The 23,654-nt window shown below is 45.1% G+C and overlaps 2 protein-coding genes across 4 annotated transcripts in view; one reads left to right on the top strand and one right to left on the bottom strand.

Annotated features, from left to right (window-relative positions):
- The window catches only part of LOC125739984 (proline-rich protein 36-like), a 95,335-nt gene that overhangs the window by 52,780 nt on the left and 18,901 nt on the right, over positions 1–23,654 (top strand). The window lies entirely within an intron of this gene.
- The window catches only part of LOC125739988 (uncharacterized), a 33,014-nt gene that overhangs the window by 1,652 nt on the left and 7,708 nt on the right, over positions 1–23,654 (bottom strand). Inside the window, exons 1-2 of one of the 2 annotated variants that reach the window (XM_049010608.1) lie at positions 14,736–15,007; positions 7,887–8,234 (exon numbers count right to left, since the gene is read on the bottom strand). In XM_049010608.1, the coding sequence (XP_048866565.1) occupies positions 7,887–8,234; positions 14,736–14,757 (370 nt within the window). In that variant the 5' untranslated portion in view covers positions 14,758–15,007. Of the gene's footprint in view, positions 1–7,886; positions 8,235–14,735; positions 15,008–23,654 lie in introns of those variants that run through there. The other variant, XM_049010607.1, reaches the window with a different exon arrangement.

Below are 23,654 nucleotides of genomic sequence, written 5' to 3'. Positions count from 1 at the left end.
CATACTATTAATCTGCTTATTGAATTGAGGGCAAAAATAACACCCGTATAGTGCTGAAAAGCCGGCATGCATTATCTAAAGCCCTGAAATGATATACAGTTTGTTCTTGTCAAAGTAAAATTAACAACTTTAAAGGGAAATTTCATTTTCAGTATGAAAATTAATCATTTAGATTAATTGACCAATTGGTAAAATAATCTATAGATTAATCCATAGAAAATAGTATCTAGTGGCAGCCCTAGTTCACATGAAACGTTTTTTTTGTTCTTACATAGTAAAAGTTCAGTGCTCTTTGATTTGATGCTCTCCTGGCATGTGTTATAGCTGGGGGGGCACATTGGGAGGAGGTGATGTGGTGTCTGATGTGGTGGCAGGCAGGAAGGACCCCCCAGAGTGTTTTCTTTAAAGCACACCGTAATGAAATGTGCTTTTCCACTGCACCAGGTAGCAAACTTTTGGTACTTCAAGGTGTTAGTTTTCCACTGGAGTAAAAACTGGTATTGGCACTGAAAGACATCACAACATGAGGCGGAGTATTTTGTACTGAATTCGAAAAATTGCTGTAGTATATTATAGGGCTGGACAATGTGTGATATTAACACCAGCATTCATGCAATTCTTACATTGCTAGTCAACAAGATCAGGCTTCTTCAATTCAGTACTGACATTATAGAGGGGTGTTTCCATTTTGCTAAAACATTTTTAAGAACATAAGAAATTTACAAACGAGAGGAGGCCATTTGGCCCATCAAGCTCGTTTGAGGAGAACTTAACTCAGAGCTCAGAGTTATAAAAATTTGATCTAGCTCTGATTTAAAGAAACCCAGGGTTTTAGCTCGCGCTACCCAAGTAGGATGACTATTCCATACTCTAACTACATGTTGTGTAAAGAAGTGTTTTCTCAAATCCGTTTAAAATGTTCTCCCATTAATACCCACCTATGGCCACGAGTCCTAGTATTTAAACTAATATTGAAATAGCCATTTGGCTGAACAGCATCCAGACCTGTTGGCTTGGGCATTAGCCAGTCAAAGCCGGGATAGCTTGGAGGAGATGTCCCTCGCCGATGACGCACATCAGGCGTAGGACGTGCATGAAAATCTCCGGCTGTTAAGGGAGAGGCTAACTAAGCAGAGGATCCAGCTGATCGAGCGCAAAACTGAAAGGTTTCCCGATCCGCCGACGGACCTCCCAGGAGACTCCCAGCCTCCACCAAAAACCCCGACCCGGGGAAAGAAGAAGAGAGGAGGTAAGAAATCCGAAGAGGTACGATCTTCCGAAGAGTGGTTTCTCTCTCTCCTTCTTCCCCTGCCGGGTATCCGGAAGAACCCCGTCCAATCCTGGACTCGGCTGTGTTCGATCCAGTGAAAGCGGAGCCCGCACGAACTCTAGCGAGGCCTGCCCTTTCACTAGCCGACCAATACTTTGCCCTCCAAGATCTCTACTGGAGGGTGATGGAGGATCCGGCCATGTCGGACTCCGCTGAGGCTACCTGCTTGTACAATCCTCCTGTGTGCCACACTGCCCTTGTTAACCTTGTGTGAAACCCTGATTGTTATCAGCTGTTCCATGTTTCCTGCCTTTAGTCTTGTGTATTTAGTCCGTGTTCAAGTCTGTTTCTCAAGTCCTGTCATTGAATTCTCTACTGTGGAAGTACCATTTTGTTGTTTTGCTGAGGACCCAAGCGGCTGGACCAGGCCAAGGGGACGCCCACATAACACCTGGCTGTGGCAGATGGATAATCATTTCTGGAGGGTGGGACTGAACCGTGTATCTGATTGGAGGATCACCGACCGGGATCCTGAGGAGTTTCGCTGAGTGGTGGGTGCGGCAACGCGCTGCATCAACACATGCTCCCCAACCTGATCTGACCTGTTATTAGATTTGCAGACCCCCATCCCCATTATTATTATTATTTATAATTTTACATTGTATGCACATCAAATGTACCAGAGTTAAATTAATGCTGCATAGTGTATATATGGTCTACACCAATCAGTGTTAAATGTAACATTTTGCAGAGAGTAGTGTGTTCTTTTTGCAATGTTAAACTGTTATACTGTTCAATTGACACCATAGAGCGTTACATCACTTTGACTCCACCGCTTCCCAGATTGCAAGGCCATAGGGGTGGCCCCTGTCTGCCCCATCTTAATGTGGACACAAGAATTCATGTGACGATCATCAGAACCACCCCAGATTTTCCAACTATCACGAAAAAGACTCTGACCAAAATAGACCTAATGGCCTTTTTTATTTATATCAAAATTTCATCAGCTTAGCACTGATTGTTTTTGAAGTTGAGAGAACTGTGTTTCTGTGGGATGTTTTTCATGCTTGTTTTTCAAGCTTGTTTTTCATGGCTCTTTTTGTACATGTGATTTTATGTTGGTGTTGAATCAGATACTCAGAGAATTGAGACACCCTTTGTGACCTTTGTGTGTTTTTGTTTTCAGCACATTCTGGTATATTCATATATGTCATAATTTGATGTGGAAATGCTCAGAGTCTTGATGACAGTCTTGATTTCAAACTATTTGTGCCTATTGAAATTTCTCAATTTTTAGTCTCATCAAATATAAAAATTTGCAAGCACTACAATATCCATCCATCCATTTTCCAAACCACTTATTCTACTGGGTTGCGGGGGGTCCGGAGCCTATCCCGGAATCAATGGGCACGAGGCAGGGAACAACCCAGAACGGGGGGCCAGCCCATCACAGGGCACACTCACACACCATTCACTCACACATGCACACCTATGGGCAATTTAGCAACTCCAATAAGCCTCAGCATGTCTTTGAACGGTGGAGGGAAACCGGAGTATCCGGAGGAAACCCCACGACGACATGGGGAGAACATGCAAACTCCACACACATGTGAAGACTCGAACCTGGCTCCCAGAGATGTGAGGCAACAGTGCTAACCACTGAGGCACCACATATATCTATAAAAGATGTTCACAAGTCACAAAATTAGAGTCCGAGTCAATCACCACTTCAACATTAAAACTGTCATGCCCTGCTCGTCGGCTCCTCGTGTGTGCCACGCCCCCGGATTACCCACGTGTTCTTTCCCGATTGTACCCAGCTGTGTCTGATTCTTTTCAATCAGTCCTGTGTATTTCAGTCCGTGTCTTACCTGAGTCCTTCGTCCGTCATTGATGTCTGTTGCGGTCCAGTCAAACGAGAGTTTGACATGGTTTAGTCTGGCTGCCTCATACACAGGAACCTTCTTTTTTGTTAATCATTTCAGAAAAGGTGTCAGTTGTGTGTGTGTGTCCTGTCTCTGATTGTTCAGAAGTCTGATGGCTTGGTGGAAGAAGCTGAAGGCAGGAGGGTACAGAGTGTGTGTGAGGGGTACATGGGATCCTCCACAATGCTGGTGGCTTTGTGGATGCAGCGGGTGCGATAGGTGTGAAGAGAGAAGAGAGGCTCCAATGATTTCCTCAGCTGTTCTCACTATCCGCTCTAGGGTCTTGCAATATGATACGGTGCAGTTTTCATACCAGACAGTGATGCAGCTGCTCAGGATGCTCTCGATAGTTCCTCTGTAGAAGGTGGTGAGAATAGGTGGTGGGAGATGGGCTTTCCTCAGCTTTCACAGAAAGTAGAGACGCTGCTGGGATTTCCTGGTTATGGAGCTGGTATTGAGAGAGCAGGAGAGGTTCTCCACCTGGTGAACACCAAGGAATTTGGTGTTCTTGATGACCTCCACAGAGGATCCACTGATGTTTAGTGAACAGTGATCACTGCATGCTTTCCTGAAGTAGACAGTCATCTCTTTTGTTTTGTCCACGTTCAGAGACAGATTGTTGACTTTACACCAGTCCGTTGCACCTCCTCTCTGTATGCTGAGTTGCACCTGCAGCTGTTGCACTTCCTCTCTGTATGCTGACTCATCGTTCTTGCTGCTGAGACCCACCCTAGTAGTGTCATCGGCGAACTTGATGACGTGGTTCCAGTCGTGCATTGCTGCAGTCGTGAGTCACCAGAGTGCATAGCAGTGAGCTGAGCACACAGCCTTAGGGGGCTCCAGTGCTCAGTGTGGTGGTGTTGGAGATGTGGTCTCAGTCAAAAAGTCCAGGATCCACTTGCAGAGGGAGATGTTCAGGCTCAGCAGGCTCAGCTTTCCAATCAGATGCTGAACTGAAATCTATGAACCGCAGTCGTACATATGTGTCCTTGTTGTCCAGGTGGGTGAGGGCCAGACATGGGGTGGTGGAGATGGCATCATCTGTAGACCGGTTGGGGTGATCGGCAAACTGCAGTGGATCCAGTGAGTGGGGCAGCAGGGTCTTGTGCCTTATGATGAACCTCTCGAAGCACTTCATCATGATGGGTGTGAGTGCAACGGGACGGTAGTCGTTGATGCAGGACACTGAGGACATCTTTGGCACGGGAACAATGGTGGTGGCCTTGAGACATGTTGGAACCACAGCAGTGCTCAGGGAGAGGTTGAAGATGTCACTGAAGACATCTGCCAGCTGGTCTGCACATTCTCTGAGCAGTCTTCCAGGGATGTTGTCTGGACCAGCAGCCTTCTGTCGGTTAACTGCGAAGATTTTTCCTCACATCAGCCGTGGTCAGACACAGAACCTGGTCGTTGTAAAGAGGAGTGGACTTCCTCACCATCACGTCATTCTGAGCATCAAACCATGAGTAGAAGTTGTTCAGTGCATCTGAACAACTTCTACTCACGGTTCACCGCTGTCCTGGCTGTGGTTTCTCGGGCCGTACGCATGTTTTGCTGGTCTGATGGCTCGAGACAGTTTAGCTCTCGCTGTTCTCAGGGCCGCCTTGCCGCCTGCTCTGAAGGCAGAATCTCGGGTTTTTAGCAGCTCACGCACCTTTGCAGTCATCCACAGCATCCGGTTGGAGTGTGTTGTGATTGTCTTGGAGACAGTGACATCATCAATGCACTTCCTGGTATCTGGTCGCAGATGATGTGTACTCCTCCAAATTGATGTTGCCGCCATTTGTTGCATCCTCCCTGAACATGACCCAGTCAGTGTGCTCAAAACAATCCTGAAGAGCAAAGATATCTTTTGCGTTGTCATATATAGTTTAAATGCCGAGGACACACTTCATTGTGGTGTGTCATGAATGAGTATTTTTTTTACACCACAAATGTTTGGTATTTTTCAATGAAACTGAGTGGATTGGATGTATGATAAGTGATATCTGGATGTAAATCTTACTGAAAGAATAGATTTCATAATTGTCATGCTATTCCATCAGATATACAGTGTTGAATTTTCTGGTTTAAACTGTCCTTTATACATTTTTATACTGTTAAATTTACACATTGTTCCTGTCACGGCGATCGTGTGGGTCGGCTGGTATGGAGCAGGCAACCAGGCAGATTTCGGGGCAAAACTCAGGGTTTATTAGGGAACACAGACTAGGAACAGGGAATACGAAGGATACCATCACCTACCCACAACAAACTACAATGACGGACAAGGCGAACAGGTCAGACCAGGACTTAAATACACGAAGACTAAGCATGGAAATCAGACAACGCTGGAGACAATCAGGGTAGTACACGTGGGTAATCAGGGGGCGTGGCACACACGACGAGCGGATGAGCCGGGCATGACAGAACCCCCCCCCAAAGGCGCGCTTCTCCGGGCGCGCCTAGGAAAGGGCGACGGACGGGACGAGGTAAAACAGGACCTAAAAAACAAGAACAGAATCAACGAAGGACGGGAAACAGGACTGAAGCACAAAACACGGCAAGAGACAGAACGTAAGACAGGAGCTGACACAGGACCGGGAAAGCGGAGAGACAGATCATAAAGGGAGAAACAGGAGGGACATGCGGGACACTAGGAGCGGGAGTGCAAGGAGGGAACAACGGGAAACCAGGAACATGAAAGGGCAGAACAGATGGAACAGGCGGAACAAAGGGGCCAGGAGTAGAAAACGGATGGGCAAAGACAGGCGGGACAAAGGCAGGGGCATAGGGAGAAAAGGAGGGGGAACCAAGGGGAACCCGAGGGAGACCCAGCGGGCAACGGGAGGCAGTTGGAGGGGTCGCAGGTGGCCGGGAGGCCGGAGCAGGAGGGGACCGTGGAGGGGCAGAGGAGGCAGGGCGAGGGACCAACGGAGGGGCCGAGGAGAGAGCAGGAGGGAGCACCAGGGAAGGGGACGAAGGAGCTGGAGGGGACCCTGGCGAAGGCAAGGAGAGGGGGGGAGCCGCAGCATGCGGCGACGTCTTCCGACGCGCAGGAGCAGGTGGACCCGCAGGCAACAGAGGAGCCGCCGTTGGGGAGCCCGCAGGCGACCGACCAGGCACCGGAGGGGGGAGCGAGGCAGGGCGACGAGGCTGCGGAGAGGGACCCGCAGGCGACAGCTGACCCGGAGGGCCAGGACCCGCAGGCGCCGACCAAGCCCTAGCGCAGGCGAGGGAGGGCGAGCCAGGGGGCAGGGCGGGTGGGACCCCAGCCCTGCGTTTGTGTCCCCTCCCCTTGCGGGACACAGACATAACGACCCTCGATCGGGGTCGAGGTCGTTGGAGCGAGGGCAGAGTTACTGGGGGCAAAGTCACAAGGGCAGGTAGCGGAAGGGGCGCCTGCCCGGGAGCTGCAGGGTGCTGCAGAGGGGGCGCCTGCCCGGGAGCTGCAGGCTGCTGCAGAGGGGGCGCCTGCCCGGGAGCTGCAGGCTGCTGCAGAGAGGGCGCCTGCCCGGGAGCTGCAGGCTGTAGGAGCGGTGCAGGCGGCGACTCGGGCTCTGGAGCCACGTGCAGAGCGGGCGCCGCAGGCAGTGGCGGCTGCACGGGAGCGGGGTACGCAGGCAGTGGCGGCTGCACGGGAGCGGGGTCCGCAGGCAGTGGCGGCTGCACGGGAGCGGGGTCCGCAGGCAGAGGCGGCCGTTCGGGCACGGGGTCCGCAGGCAGAGGCGGCTGCGGCGTCCGCTGCGTGGGATGCGCAGGCGGCAGGAGCGGAGGGAGCTTCTCAGGTCCGACGGCTGCAGCGAGCAGCGGAGACGGCTGCTCAAGCTGCGCAGCGGCCCGGCGTGTTCTCCGGATGGGAGAAGCTGCCCGTGAAGGCAGCTTCGCTGTGCTGGTGATTTCAGGAAGGGCCGGGGACTCCTCTGGCTCACTGGCTGAGAGGGAAGCGGGGGCGAGCGCGCATGCCCCCAGGGCGATCGTCGGTCCCCTCTTTCTCCTCCTCCGGCTCTTGGCAGTGGCGGGAGGCTCGGGTGGTGCCTGCTCTCGGGGAGCGGGCTCCAAGTCTGGAAACGAGAAGGGCTCGTCTTTCTCGTCATCGCTGGGAGCCCCTACCCTAGCCAGTGAGCAGGCTCCCAGAAGGAGCGATTCAGGGTAACCATCCTGAATCAACTCCTCCTCCTCAGCGAGAAGCCACGGGCGGACGAGCGAGTTGGAGCCTAGACTGATAGGCTCCTCTGGGAGCTCCTTCCTCCTCTGCTTCCTCTTTGTTTTTTGGTCCGTCATTCTGTCACGATCGGGGCAAGCAGAACGGCAATCGTGTGGGTCAGCTGGTATGGAGCAGGCAACCAGGCAGATTTTGGGGCAAAACTCAGGGTTTATTAGGGAACACAGACTAGGAACAGTGAACACGAGGGATACCATCACCTACCCACAACAAACTACAATGACGGACAAGGGGAACAGGTCAGACCAGGACTTAAATATACGAAGACTAAGCATGGAAATCAGACAACGCTGGAGACAATCAGGGTAGTACACGTGGATAATCAGGGGGCGTGGCACACACGACGAGCGGACGAGCTTGCTGTCCTTTATACAGAATTATTCTGGTAACCACAGCTGGCAGTTTTTTTTCTTCCATAAAACAGTTTACTGATGTCTTACAGTGACCTTAATCTAAATCACTCGCCAATTACCTGTGAATAAATTACCTGTGAATTTCAGCATTGTGCAGTTTCCAAACTTTAGACCTGTGATTTGGATACAGCAGTAGATCAGCAGATCTGCCTCAGTGATGTTCTTCAGCTGCAGGCTGTGTGTTGAGTTAAAGATGGGAGTCATCCTCCCTCTGTATTCATCTCTGATGTAACTGGAATTTATCTTTCCTCTTGATCTGTATTCCAGGTTCATGACTTTGACTGGTATGTGGTCTGACTGCAGGGAAAACCAGGAAAGCTCCATATTCACAGAAATCCCACAAGGCAGAGTGGCATTTCCTCCAGGCTGGACCTCTATCACCGCCGGCTCCTTAGCCTGGGTCACCAGAGCAGCACTGCAACCTGGAGACACAGAAAACAGTGTAAAGACGATATTAATAAGCACGGAATAAAGTTATAAAATTAAGATATTTGAAATACTGACAGAAAAGCTATTTTTGGACATGTGTCCAATAGCAGTTTAACATCTATATTTTTGTTGTTAATGGTATCGGTTTTCAGTCCGCGGCGTGTTTCCTGTCAGAGACGCCGATCTGGGGAGCAGCTGCTGCTCCCAGACTGAAAACTCATAAATACAGCCTCCTGGGCTCCTGCACCCCCTGCTGCTTAATAAAGGTATAAACTGTTCTGGTGATAATAATCCAACTTCTGCTTTATGGTATGAATAGGCGTGAATTTAGGACATGAGAAAAATGCCTGCTAAATAACAATAAATGTAACTGATCTTTTATATAATTTAATAAAAGCAGCACATGCAGATTTCAGCAAAACCACTATTCTCTGGTGGAGAGCTACACTGCTACTTTTTTTAGAAACTTGAACCACCACAAGGCGTTAAAGAAGGGATTAAAGATAAACATTGTTTATCCATTTCGATGGTACTTAAAGCAGTGATTATGTGGTTTTAAACAATATTTCATACACTCACTAAAGTTACTTAATAAAGTCATCCCAGCTACATAGCCTAAATTAAGGACGTAGTCTGGCTTCTCGATCCAGCAACCTACAGTAGCTCTAAACTTTTCATTAAACCCTTAAAAGGACTAACACGGGTACCAAACAACCACAAAATCACAGATTATAGGAAAAAGCAGGGAGGTCAGACACCAGACAGTAAGGTACACATAGTGGGTAATTTACACAATGGCTAAAGGCACACGAGGATTGGACAAGGTTCAAGCAAGAGACAGGCAAGGGCATACATGACAATTGGGAACAGAACAAGTATCAACCATAGCACACACAGAGCTATGTACAGTTTTCCCTGCAGGGTCCTTACTGAGGTCAGTCATCTTGCTGTTGCTACAATATGCTACTATGATTAAAATATCCTCTTGGTTCAGACTGCTTTATTTAAGAAATTATAGTTCTCAAGCGCAGCTTCAACAGACACTCTCAGGTACCCCGGCAGTCAGGTGAAACCCTAAACTTTCGTGGGAGGCGTGGTATTTGCGATGTGCCTGATCAACAACAGATGCAGAACCCAACCCACCTCCTGTCAAACAGAATACGAGGCATTTTCTGACTTCTTCAGACAGAAGAAGGCGAAGCCAGTAATTTTCCAGTTTTTTCAATTCAATTCCATTCAATTTATTTTCATATAGCGCCTTTCACAACAAAGTTGTCCCAAAGTGCTTCACAGGGTTGTGTTGTGATACGTAATTCATAAGTGGAGGGAGATATAGAACGGGGGGGGGGAAAGGAAGGAAAGACACTGAATAAAGAAAGCCAGAAGACAACGGAGGAGAGGAACCAAAATATCCGAAGTAGGGAGAAAAAAAAACCTCTAGGGGTCCAAGGTCAACTGGCCACCCAACCCCCCCCAGGTATGATAACATCACTGAAAACAGAAAAGAGTGGACATGCTTGCTAAAAGGTACTGTAGGTATATACTGTGATAAAGAATAAAGACAAAGTCCATCAATGAGTCCATTATCCATGTTGGTCCCTGAGGGGTGGCCAAGGTATTTTCTCCACGTTTGGGGTTAAGACAGCATGTTAACTCACATTCATGGTCATATTCTTGATTTGCTCTCTTCTAGTGGTTTCAATGATGTTTCTGTCTCTGGTATTTCTGATAATAAGCTTATTGAATGCAGCTTTCACATTCCTACTCCTCCTTTGGAGAAAATCTCTGTCACTCATTGCTATATCAGCTCTGTCAATTCTAATCTCTTTGCTGGTTCTCTACTATCTTCTTCTCTTTCTGACTTACATAAATGCTCTCCTCCTGATACTATGGATTCCTTCTATAAAGATCTAACTCCTCTAAAGACTAGGCTGATCCCATCCACTCGCTCTTGTCCTTGGATCACCCCTGAGCTCAGAATAGTGAAGGCCACTGGCATCTTGAAGGCATCTTGAACGCCTTTCTAATATAGAAATCTGGTCTCACCGTGCACATGCTCTTATACACCGAGTACATCCCCAAGTATAGGGATGCCCTAAATACTGCTCACTCAAACTTTTACTCCTCCGTGTAAAAAGTGGTGTGAATTCTGGGCCACAGTCACTCTTCTGTTATCAAACTTCTCAAACCTTCTGTACAAACTTGCCCCCCTACAGCTGAGCAGTGCCAGGCAGTTATACAGTTTTTGAAGCCAAACAAATATACTGCAATTTTCCTCCTACCTATCAGCTATTCTCCCCCCCTCTAACTTTAACTTTCCTACTCCAACTACAAAACTCTCTTGCTTTGCACTAGTAGACTCTCTCTGTCTCTGAATTCATCAGCAAGTCTAATCCTTCCTCCTTTCAATTCTATCTGGCCTCTACACTTCTTCATGTTCTTCTATAATCAATTCTCCAGTTGTATCTGATAAATGTATATCTCTCTTCCAGCTCTGTTCCTTCTGCCCTCTAAACTGCTGCAATTACTCCTATCCTCAAGAAATCTGAGTTGGATCCGTCTCCTCTCTCAAACTATAGACTTATCTCAAAACTTCCTTTTCTGGGTAAAGGGATGAAAAAAGTTGTAGCTACACAACTGGATGCCTTTCTTAATTAATGGTAGTGCGATTCCAGTCTGGCTTCTGTAAACAGCAGAGCACTGAAACAGTTCCTCTGTGTGTCCTTCATGAAATCCTCTGGTCTGCCGATAGAGGTTCCCCCCGGGTTTTCATCCTGTTAGTGATAAACAACTACTGTTTTTACCATTTAAAACTGCCAGACCCTCTTTCCTCTCTAGCTATAAAAGCTCGACGTGTCCGGTGACCCCGTTAAAATTATTAAGTTTTATTATGCCATAAAACATATTTAAAATATCGCATTAATAAGTTAATGTAATGTATTTTATTCTTTTAAAGACTATTGATTGAAATTTGGTGCCATATGCTTTTATCTTGTACCCCGCAGAATAGCGCCATTTCTACCAACTATAGGCCGGGGTACGTGTGGGGTATTATGCTTAAACTCTTTATTAATTATCATTGGCTATATGCTTTATAACACATTTTACGCTTGTTTTACACACGTTTACTTATTTTATACACACTTTAAATTTCAGAAAACTACTTACCTCAGCTGTTTTCAATAAAAGACAATGGCGTGTGGGGATTGTGGCTTTACGCACAAGCGTGACATGGAGAGAGAGTGAGTCATTTAACAAGGATAGCCTGCGTTATTCCTTGATTATTGTTGTCGAAATGCTTAGGATGTTTTGTTTTAAATAACACATTGGCCGCAAAAGAGTTTCATTACTTTTATTTGACATAAAAGGGCAACATGTGTCGCCATTTTGAAATGGGATGTCTCCGTGAGTGCACATGCACTCCTAACAACCCGTGGATACGGCCGGACGAACCCCCGCTGGACGTTTATGCACTGGTTTGCAGTCATCCCGCTATATACGTTTTTAAGGAATAATAAAACAATTAAAAATAACACATTAATAAATACATATTATGTATTTTTATTCTATTAAAGTTTAACGGCAACCCTTCTCTCCCAAACCATATGGCCCCCTATCGGCAACACGTGGCATAAGAATATGATATATGGAAATCCCCTCGACCAATCGGAATTAGGGATACGCCCCCTCCTGCTTAAAACGTTCTACAAGGGGGGAGCATTAAGCTCCGCCCAAGGTACCAAGTAATATTTTCTTACAGCCTTTGATAACTCTTGTTTTTTACACTGAACTAAAGTTGTGCCATACTGCTTAATTACATTTAAAAAATGGAAAAAATTGGGTTTAGGTATTAACTTTTTTCTAATGAATGTGGAATTTTCCATATGAAATAAACACCTGAATGACATTCTGCTCTTAAACCCTCGTTTTTAAAATAAATAAAACTGTTAAACATTTCAACCGTCACTTTCCTTCCATTCTTCCTACTAATAAAATTAATCTATCCAAAACATTCTTGCATAGATACATTTAAAAAAGAAATTAATAGTAGACCCTGTTCCCTCCAAAATCATAATTGTTATCTCTAGTTTGAACCTGACTTTCTTGACAGGGTGTGTTCGATGTAATATTTTTAATGAAATTTCTTTAGCCTTATTTTGGATACATTTTTTATTTAACAATTTCCATGCTTTCTTCCAATCTATATCATCAAACAGGGAAGCCCAAAAGAATTTTGCAGAGGGTTGGCAAAGAGAATCCCTAATATGCTGGTTGTTACATTTATCGTCCCATAAGTTTATATCCCCAATAACTATATTCCTACAGGCAACATCTGGACATTTATAATTTTTACAAATATCTTAAGAAAATGTATTTCACTTCTACGTCAAAGACCACAGCATATTCTTTAGGTTCGATAGGTATTTTTAATGTCTCAAGAAACTCCCCATATATCATTAAAACACCATACAATTCAGTAGCTGCCCAACAATCACAATACCATTGTCATTCCATGATTTATAAAATGTCTTTTATTTTTATATGTCTTATATTCCATAAAAATATCTGTGCCTTATAAAGATTATACACAAACAACCGTGCCAAACGTGCTTGCTTGTGAAAATTACTTAATGTGATAGGTAGTTTTCAACTGAGAAGTTGCAAAAATTCAATGCCACCAATAGAATTAAATAGTTTGGGAAAACATTCCAGAGGCTGTTCTGATTCTTAATATAATTTATAATTCTCAATGTTCTATTCCATTACTAATGAGTTCTTTCTTTAAATAGTGGTCTTATTCTTCCAAATAAAATTATATATTAATTTATCCAATTTATTAATATCTTTTGCCACAGCAAGAGACAATGAAACATATACCAATCTAGATACCTCTTCTGCTTTGGATAGCAATATGCATCCATATAATGACAGATCTCTCAATAACCAAGAATCTAGTTTCTCTACAATCATGAAGATTTCTTTGCACCTATATATGAACAACTACACTACACAGATCAATTAGCAAACACCAACCCAGCAGAACTGATAACAAGCCGTGGTAAAGACTAATATCAGTGCCATACCATCCTCGGTCGTGGTGGGTTTCTAAAAATTGTTTAATGAAAATCTGAGTATTAAATGAGCAAAGTGATTTTATTTGTTCTATCCCAAGTTGTGGTCTAAATGCAGTAAGGCCACCACCCATTATATCTGCTTTAGCAGAAATGCACTCCTTCAATCATTAAGATAGCTCTCACCTTTTCTCAGCCCTGCTAAATATTTATGTTATGCAGTCTAACACAGTCAAGCTTTATAATCTGTGTTTGGTGACTGGTACCACACGTTTCACTCACTTTTATACCACTGGCAGTTCTCAGGTGAGCTTGACTGGTTCTTTCTTACTCTGATTGAAGAAGCTTCTTATTCTCATGCTTAAATAAATACATTTTCAGTAACAGTCCTCAATGGTCTCCGATTTACATAAGCACAGTTCTTTGGTTATCAGGAGCTGAGCTGAAATAGCCTTTCCTCTTTTTATGCAAGTTTTATGTTGGTCTGAGTCTTTCATATTATGGTGGATTAGTAAAACACAGCAGCTGAATGCCCAAATGAATTCAAACGAGAGTACAAAACAACACTCACTGCACACTGTAAAGTGTTAAAGGTGACACTGAATGGTTTGGACTCATGTAAACACCATGCAGTATTAATTTAACACTGGCTTATTTGCTGTGTTTAAGAGTTTGGAGAAACATTAACTTTTATTGAATATTTCATTGCATAAATATGCTGACGCGCATTGCCGAGCGCTCAGCTTCAATTCAAATGTTACATAGCAAATGTAAGGAGCTTGTAAGGGTTTGTCCTCATCACCGATTTTACAGCTGAAGTAGAGCCCATAGCTTTCTGTGTAAGTGCAGTCATGCTGTCTTTGAACCTTAAACATGTACACAAATGTAACAGAATATATTGCAGCTGTAAATGCTATTGTTTCGTGCACTCAAGTATGTTATTGTCTGAAGAACTTTTATTTCAACATGCGTTTAAACAATATCAATGTAATGCAAAGCATCTGTATACGTGAGCTGTGGGTATAGCCTGTCTGCCAGCGTCTACCCCGATTACACATTCCCAGGCATGTTTAACATGGCATTTGTATAGCACCTGTACCTACATAGCCAGGCATGCTTAGATTAACCAAAACAGCTAGCTTTGTGGGCAATATCCTAATACACCTAAAATATAACAGGAACTCACAAAAATTTACAAAACGGTACATGATATTAAAATGTAAGGTTACTTTTGTGATCAACAGCCCAAAATCTATAAAATTCACCCAGAAGTGTTCAGAAAGCAAAATCTTCATTGTCCAGTATAGTTAATATTAACATATTCAATGAACAGGTCATTCACATAAATATTTGGATGCTAAACACTATAAAACAATAAAATTGTACAAGCATAATGAAATGGAAAAATTATTCAGTACTTACAATGGAGTATGAGGAGAAACATTTGAAAGCGATTTTAAGTATCAGGAAGCTGTCTTCTTTCAAAGATAATGCAAGTAATGATGAATGCTGAACTGGAGAAGTATTCAGTACCAAATAAGTTGGATCACAAAAGGAAATACTGATAGTGATGCGTGTTTATTCAAAGTCTGAACAAAATGCACCTCAGATTCACACCTCTGCTGTTGTATAAACCAGACATTAAAGCAGGAGCGGTTTACACTGAACTGCCTGCTGGTCCTTTAATGCTGGACCCTCCCTGTTCACCACAGAGATTCACACTAAATACAGAAATAAACAGCAGGTCACAGAGGAAGTGATGGAACACAGCACAGCACTGACAGTTTAGCTAAACACAAGAGCTGCTAACTTAGGCTCTTTGAACACAATCTCTGTGGGTCCAGTGGACTCTCCCGTACCCGTGTTTGTTTGGTTCTGGGGGTGGGCTGGTCCAGGGGGCTGTGCATACTGGGAGGTTTGTGCCTGAGAAAGTTCCGGTCCATTTACATGAGATGAAAGAATATAATGCAGATTACAGCTCTGTTCATTCCACAGACAACATAGTGTGGGGCTCATCTGCACATTTGGGTAAGATCCACACCTGCTACAGTCTCTGATGTAAAATCTCTGATACTCAGACAATCACAGGCTTCTCTAAATAAGGAAACCTCACCTCTGGCCCTCTGGAGCTGCTTAGAAACTAACCAGGGCCTTTTAAATCATCTGCTTACTGATTTAGGAGCAAACTGTGGCCTGTGTCTCTGGTGCACTGTCAGGTCTCTCTGTGACTGAGGTTAATAACGGCTGATGGAAAGTCTGTCACACGCTGGTGGTGTTTCAGCAGCTTCGCGCTCAGTGTTGCCAATTTTGGTCAGTAGGCTGGAGTGAGATTTTCAGTTTGAAACAAGTCTGCACACACATGCACACGCATTTACATGTATGTAACAGTGGCTAATTTTAGTTTTATAGTGAAATAATATAGATTTTCCATAAGATTTCCTGTGTGAGCATGAGAATCTGAAACCGTGAGTGTCACACCAGATGTGTGAGGGTTGGCAGCCCTGCACTATGAATGTCTGCAAGATGCGGTTGTAGGTCTTGTCTCCATGGAGATGATGGGGCCACAGGCCTGAGGGTCAAAGCTACACTAAAATGTCTGCTCTCTCCTCAGTCACTGTAATAAAACACACAGGATCTTCACATGAATCCCAGAGGAGCTGATTTCTGTCAGCAGGACACCAGTAAAGCTCGCTGAGTAGGGCCTAAGTTCTGAACTACAGGCAGAGTCCCCAGATTATGAATGTTATCCAATCCTTAAGTTTGTCTTTAAGTCCAATTTGTAGGCAAGTCAGAAAAAATTATAATAATTCAGTAATAATAACAGTAACTACATACGGTACTGAAGCCAGACTGAAACCAACAAACCACTGAAGCCACACAATGCTTTCCTGAGCTCTATAGCAGTCCATTTGTAAGTACGAGCTGACTGTAAGTCAGATAACCTTAACCCAGGGACTGCCTGTATTTACAGAGGGAGAGAAAAGCCGCAGTGTGAATAATGTACCTTTATGGTGTCAGCGCCTTCTCATGAAGCAGAGCCTCCCCCAGGGAAAACCCTGATTGGGACTGGGGCCAGGCTGACAGATCAGAGGATGCTGCAGGAACCCACCCTCCTCCCAGGGTGTCCCACGACTGACCCAAGGGGCAGTTTGCAGTAATCACTCCCCCTCAGGAGCTTTTAGATAATTTTATGCTTTTTGAAATAAATAAGGAACCTTTATCTTTCCTAGTAGAAAGTTACTGGACTGCTTTATGAACCTTGTAACGAATTAGAAATTGGAACGATTACATGCTCCTTCACGGTGTCCCCCTCCTGTCCGGTAAACCTGACAAGACAAGAATTGTTGGTTAAACTAGGCCTGACACTTCTGCGTGCCACTGACGGAGTGAAGGTGGAGAAGGTACAGGGTAGTACTGGTCTTCCCCAAGACATTGTGAAGTTAGCCTTAGAAAGTTGGAAAGGGACTGTACTTTCTCCCAAGGAATTGCACTGTACAGCCCAGCTCAGCTGGAGAAGTCCAGATGGGGATTTTGAGGATGGCTGGAAAAAGCATGGCATGTTAATGGGGCATGAATGTGTTGCTATGGTGGTAAGGCCAACTGAAGAACAGGGTAAACTTTATAGTTTTGGCACATTTCCTCACATCTCTATTTGCAAAAATAGAATAGAGAGAAGTAAGGTCCCTGGGTAACTGGACTGTTGATCCCACCGGGAGTAGTCTTACTGGGGTAAATTCAATTCCTATGCAGAGGGGGGTGCACTGCTACCCCTATTTCTGCCTGGCTTGAACCACCTGGGCAGATCTGATAGGTGGACAAAGACATCTCATCCTCCCTAGCATTGCAGAATCAGTCTATTTAGGTCATCCAGTCCTACAGGGGCTGCCGCACAATTTGTGGGCCAAACATAAGTATGGACTCGTAAAAACTGGCATCCCACTGAGGGTCACTCCTAAGAGCGATTACAGACTCCAGAAACCCCAATATCCTTTTCAACCAGATGCAATAGTCAGGACTGAGCCTGTCATACAGCAGTTGCTAGATGAGGGAATCCTCACCCCGTGTCCTGACTCCCCTTGCGACACTCCTTTGTTTCCAGTGAAAGAGGCAGAAGGGAAAAACAGACCTGCATGCTGTAAATGAGGCCGTTCATGCTCCTGCAGTGCTTGACCTCACCACCATTTTTCTTAAATCCCTGGTTCTTCCAGTTGGTTTTCAGTAGTGGACTTAGTTAATGCTTTCTTCAGTTTACCTATAGAAAAGGACTCACAGTTCTGGTTTATATTCACTTTCAAAGGGAAAAAGTAAACCTGGACCAGAATGTCCCAGGGGTTCACTGAAGCACCTGCTGTGTTTTCAGCTGTCCTGCAGGAGAAACTAGCATCTTTGATATGCTACCAAAGGGAAACACCTTAATTCAGCATGTGGATGAATTGCTTGTTTGTTCTGTAGGGAGCCGCCCACTGGCACAATGGCGCAGCCGAAGGCTATGAATGCGTGTTGGTCCTTCCGAGCGCTCCTGGAAATTACTTGCCCTTTTTAGACACATATCTGACTCCATTTTATTAAAGACCTTATTTCAGCATATTGTAGTCATGACGTTTATGTTGTTCGGATTACTTTGGGACTCTCCTTTATATTACCAACTCTAATTTACCCCTGACGAAGGAGTCCGTCAGATTCACCTTGGCCTATAGGGCGTTCCGCGGGCCTGCTCCACAGGGTTTGTCTTAGAGGTACGGAAATTGCCACCATTTAAGACAATGTCAGCCTCTGATTATTTGGGTAATTACCCAAAGGCTCAATATCCACCAACACTGAGCTTGTGGGTGCCTCGGAGATTAAGCCGATGTTTACCCAAACCACACGTACGTCTACCTCAGGGGCTCAGCCGGGAGCAGCCCATATCATAACGTGTCAACCTCAGCGGCAGTGAAGGCGCATGTTTCGTAGCGGTAGTTTGTATGAGGCTCACTTTGGGCTCATCTCAGGGACTCAGCCGATGCTACCTGGTATCTACCTTGTGAACATCTCAGGGACTATGCCCGGTGCCTAGGAACATAGTTTGTATGTTCTTCAGGGGGTAGACCGGTACCTTTCATCAGCATGTGTTGACCTCAGAGGTTACGTCAGCCCGTAACTGAGCTTGTGCGAACTCCAGAGGTGTAGTTTTGGTATCCACCATAACTCAACCTGGGCAGTCGAGTTTGGGACCCGGATGAAGGGGATTTAACCCAGAGGCTGCAAGATAGTATTTACCACTTTGGTCCTAATCAGGATAGAAATCCAATCTGTAAAGTTTATAACGAAGTTAGCAAATCAGACAGTCATAAAGTAATAAAAACAACATTTATTAAACATACTACAATATACAATCATTGACATGTGGCCACGTACTCTTCAATACATTTTCATCAGGACAAATACAATACTAAACAATCACATTCCTCAGCTGAGAGTGCACAAAGTTCTGTGGAAAGTATCTGACTACAGATGGACTTTCGCCCAGTTCTCTGCGGGAGCTCTGATTACAGAGTGACTCCCCGACTACTTCTGAAGCCCTTCCTTAAGTATCCAAACCAGGTGATGGCATGTCTCTGAAGACTGATCAATTTCGGTCAATGGTTAATTTTAGGGGAATTGCTGACCTTGGTTCTCAGGTCCCCAGCCAATCAGATCACTTTAGGGGGCGGTTGTAATTCCCTTGTTCTACCATGTGAGAGGCTCTCTCAGTTTGGTGGGTTTAGCCGAATTTTCTATATTTCTCTTAGGGAAAGTTATACTGCCTTAAATCTGAGAGCATGATATTCGCCGTCTCATGCCCATTAAAATGAGACCAAACATGCGTGTATTTGTCCCTAACATCTATGTGTGGTAAGTTATCCTGTTTATAGTAGAAAAGGTGTCTGTGTATGGAGGCTGACGGCTGTTGTTCCTGTGGATTGACAGTGGGGCTCTGGTCGCTCTGGGGGTGAAAGGTCTTGCATTTCCTGTGTTGCTCCAGTTAGTTCTATCCAGTCTCTCAGGAGCCGGCAGGCCTTTGTCTTCCTTAAAAGGGGTGGTCTGGTGAGTGGAGTCCAGTCTTGTCAGAGTCAGCGGATCCTCATCTTGGAGCTCTGAAATGGACTCATGCAGGCTTATCAGAGTTGAGGCCTGCGGGGCCTATAAGTTTTATGTCTTTACAGTTCTGACACAGAGGAGGCTTGTGTAGCAGATACCAATGGCCTACTGAAGTATCTGGATGAGCAGGGCCAAAAATCCTCCCTGGATAAGCTACTATTGGTTAAGGAAAAGGTGAGGTACTTGGGACATGATGTAAGGGCGCTTTTCCACTGCACCAGTTACCGTACTTTGAGTACTTTCCCTTTTCCAATGAGTACCAGTACCAAAATGCCCTGTGGGGTACTTTTTTGGTACTTTGGTTTGGGACTTGAAATGCTTTCTTTGTATTATGATTATGCAAATAACCTGCCTCTGAAACGCAATACAACTGCCGTCTTAAAAGCAGTTACAAACTCAGAAAACAACAATAAATGAGGTAAATAATAATAATAACAATATGAAGAAGTAGTAGAAGAAGAAGAAGAAGAAGAAGAAGAATGGATGTGTGGACTTCAAACTTTACCCCTGCTTCAATCCTTCATTATTACTATGTGCCCAATGTTACTTTACAGCGCTGCTCTGAATCCAACAACCTTTCTCCCCGTTTATTGAGGATTGGGAACCCCATGATTGCCTGGAGGCAATCACCGCTCAGGATTTATCTGCTACCCCACTCCAAAATTGAGAGCTGGGTTACTATGGTTTGCTATGTAGATAGGCAGCCAGGAAGGATCGTGACAGCGGGGAAAATCAAGGAGGCTATGCTATAGTCTCAGATCATGAAGTATTTGAGTCTGTCCAAATCCCAAAGAACTTGTCTGCACATGCAGCAGAACTATTTACCCTCACACGCGCTAGTGTATTTGCTGAAGGAAAAACTATAACAATTTATACTGACAGCTGCTATGCTTTTTCTTGTAGACCACAGAAGCCTGTTAATTATCTTTCAGAGCCACTTCCTTCCACATTCTTCAGAAGAACCAAACAGCAGCAGTCTAAGGCTAAAAATACCCCCCACCACCCCCAACAATCCCTCCTGACTGACTGGGTGCAGTAGCCAGTATCTGCAGGCTGTTTGTACCAGTGCACAGGAAGACAGGAAGTCAGGCTCTTTTTTAAGGCTCCAGGCCCAGATTCTCCCAGCGCTCGGCATTCTGGGAAAAGCTGCATTTCAGATTCACCCCTGAGGTCAGTGCAACCACTGTACCAGGCTCAAGAGGCTGCTGTTTTCAAACATTTAAGAAATTAACATCAAAGCAAAACACAGACAGGGAGGCTTTTATTGTATAATATATACTGGGCTTCTAGTTTAACTTTTATGTGCACCTGCAGTTTTCACACATCTTGTTGCTGAGATTAAAAGTGTAAAATAAGGAATGAAGAAACATCATACATCAGCAAAAGTGATGGAGAAAGATATTGGGCATTCCAGCAACGTTTTAGTGGCATTTTAGCAATATTTTAACTGCAGCACCAGCCTCTGGGTTAAATGTTGGAAAGTATATGTACAAACTCAGGTCTCCCCAGCACTCATGTGCTTTGGTCTCCTGTTTCACATTCAGGAGATGCAGGGATATTGGCTTAATTTACTTAGCAGACGCTTTAATCCAAAGCAAAGTGCATTTGCAGTTAGTGTTAAGGGTCTTGCTCAGGGGCCCATGGTGACATCACTGTGCTGAGGGACTTTCCGATGACAGGCGCAGCGTTCGAACCCACTGACCTACGCAGGGTGCTTAAAAGTGAGCCCGAAAATCACATAAATTATATAAGGAAGGAGCTGAGCCACCTTGGGAGGGGGCAGAACCTGTCTTTGGCCTCCAGACCCCGATGACTTGTCGCCTCCCCTCCAACTCTGTCTGCTGATCCGTGGGTCACATGATTCAGTTCACCACTGCCTACAGAAGCAGTCCAGCATAGATACTGCAGTATTTCGCAATGGATCAGCTCCAGAGTCCAGAATCCCTGCTATCCAGCGCTGGCTAAGTGGGTTTGGATGATGGGCAGGTGGAGAGAACTCAGTACCAAGCATTTTGTTTTAGCGGTGGCAATTTCACACATAAACATCAGAAAGGAGCAGGAAGAGCAGGAGAGGTGAGGCTTTCACACATCCGGGGTACTGTGGTAAAGCAGCAGGGGGTGTGAGGAGGGAGGGCAGCAGGCAACGGAATGTGAGAGTAAAAGCCAGGTTAAGCATGTAGCCCAGCCTTGTAGTAGCCATCATGGATATAGGCCTGACCTGCTGAGCTGTGAGCCTTCTGACTCTAGACCCAGTGCACTAATCACTACTTCACCTGCTGCCCGCTGGCCTATGGTGTGAATAGCATTCCAGGTCCTCCAGAAGGCTTCCCATGCTGCCCCACGCCCAGGCCGCATCCTAGAAGTCAACTCTAGCATATTTGCCTTTTCTATGGTGCCTGCATCTACAGCCAGCTACTTCAGCCAATCAGTCAGCTCATTGTCAGGCTCCACATCAGCTGGGATCTTAAATATGGAGGGCGGGTGGATGTCTGTGGTGGGGAGGAGAGTCTCATGTGCTGGAGGGTTTGGTTACATCAGTGTTGGTGTCAGTTTGGATGCTGTGGGAGGTCAAATTATATTTGTAGACATGACAGCTTTATACTTTGCCCCTGATTTTCAGAGTGGAGAACTAAGTATATATTTGTCACTTGAACACCCTTCACAGTCTTCACAGTCCCATGGTCCTAAACTCCTCAGTGTTCCAGTTTGTTATACTGCTTCAAACGAACCACTTTCTGGCAGATTAGCAGCCCCTGCTGGTCACTGTACAGATTAGCAGCCCCTGCTGGCCACTGTATAGATTAGCAGCAACTGCTGTTCACTGTACACAGTGACCAAGGAACCCAGAGGCTCAGGTCTCATTATAAAGCCTGTATGAGACATAAAGGTGTATTCAAAACTCAAGCTCACAGGACCAGCAGACAAGGTCATGTGACTGCAAATAGGATCCCCCCCCCCCTCCCCACCTCCTGCTTCGAAACATTAATTTTTTGCATCGAAAGGTTATCCAATTCACTTTGCAATATTTAAGCACCCACTGAATCTAATTATAAAATGTTAATCAGCTGAGGTGGGGCTATATTGTTCATTAATATCGTACATTAGTCACCAAAGCTTTAGAGCACTAAATTGTCATGATTTACTCTTTTTATACTACAGACATGGTCTCTTTATTGTAAAGTCAGGGTACAGAGACTGGTGTGACTTGTACCATGCTGTAGTGTGTGAGCTGCGTCTGGCTGCAGAACCTCTGTGCGGCTCATCTACTGACAGACCGTAAGTCCACTGTGGAGCCAGAAGTGTTTTTTGTTTATTCAGTGTGGTGGAATTTTCGTTCTCAGCTACGTTTTAATTGATAATGTGCACTATTTAAAAAGCTATTTTTGCAGTTATTGTTTATGTTGGATATATGGCATAACTACTCCCTCTGATGGGTTTTAGGTAACATCATCACATTAAGGAAAAGGAAGGCATTTCTTTTTATATACTGTAGGCAATGCTACTACTGCATAATGTCTGTTTAACTTAAATTTCTCTGAGACAATTAAGCACTGCACTGTGTTCATAAGATGTCAGTTGATGGGCTGCCTTCACAGCCATGGCAACGCATCGGCTCCCCCTGCTGGAGCCCCTGTAACTCTGTCGTTTCCGGTGTTCCCTGCCAAATTAGGAGTCAGAAGCCACTTGTGTAGAACCATGGCTGGACACTTGCAAGTGTCTGCAATACTGTTTTACACTAAGTTTTATACATTTTCTTATCATTTAATAATATCTCATCACTTAAGCATCATCATTCCTTCAACTATTCACCATCGTTGTTTTCTCCCTTGATCCACACCCCTAGATGATAAGTTTGTCAATCATTTCTTTCACTGTTTGATCTCTTGGCTGAACATGATTATGGTGTGACCATCTCTACTTGGTTTTTAAATATTCAACAGTGAACTTTTGGTGAACTCAGTTGACCTCCCATATGTTCACCCAGTAGGGTGACCAGACGTCCTCTTTTGCCCGGACATGTCCTCTTTTTGAGACCATCATCATCTAAAATCACAGACTTTTTTGTAAATCCGAGAGTGCAGCTGTCACTACAGCAGAAGGTACCTATGCTTTTCACATGGTTGATGCAAACCCAATGGACCAAGTAGAGGAATCACTTGTCTGTTGATTCACTGAAGGGGATTCTGTGCACTCAGTACAATTTCAAGAACATGACCTGCA

The sequence above is a fragment of the Brienomyrus brachyistius genome, chromosome 4 (assembly GCF_023856365.1).
Source record: "Brienomyrus brachyistius isolate T26 chromosome 4, BBRACH_0.4, whole genome shotgun sequence".
Lineage (NCBI taxonomy): Eukaryota > Metazoa > Chordata > Actinopteri > Osteoglossiformes > Mormyridae > Brienomyrus > Brienomyrus brachyistius.
Note: the sequence above shows the minus strand (reverse complement) of the source record. Positions and strands in the feature narration are given on the sequence as shown.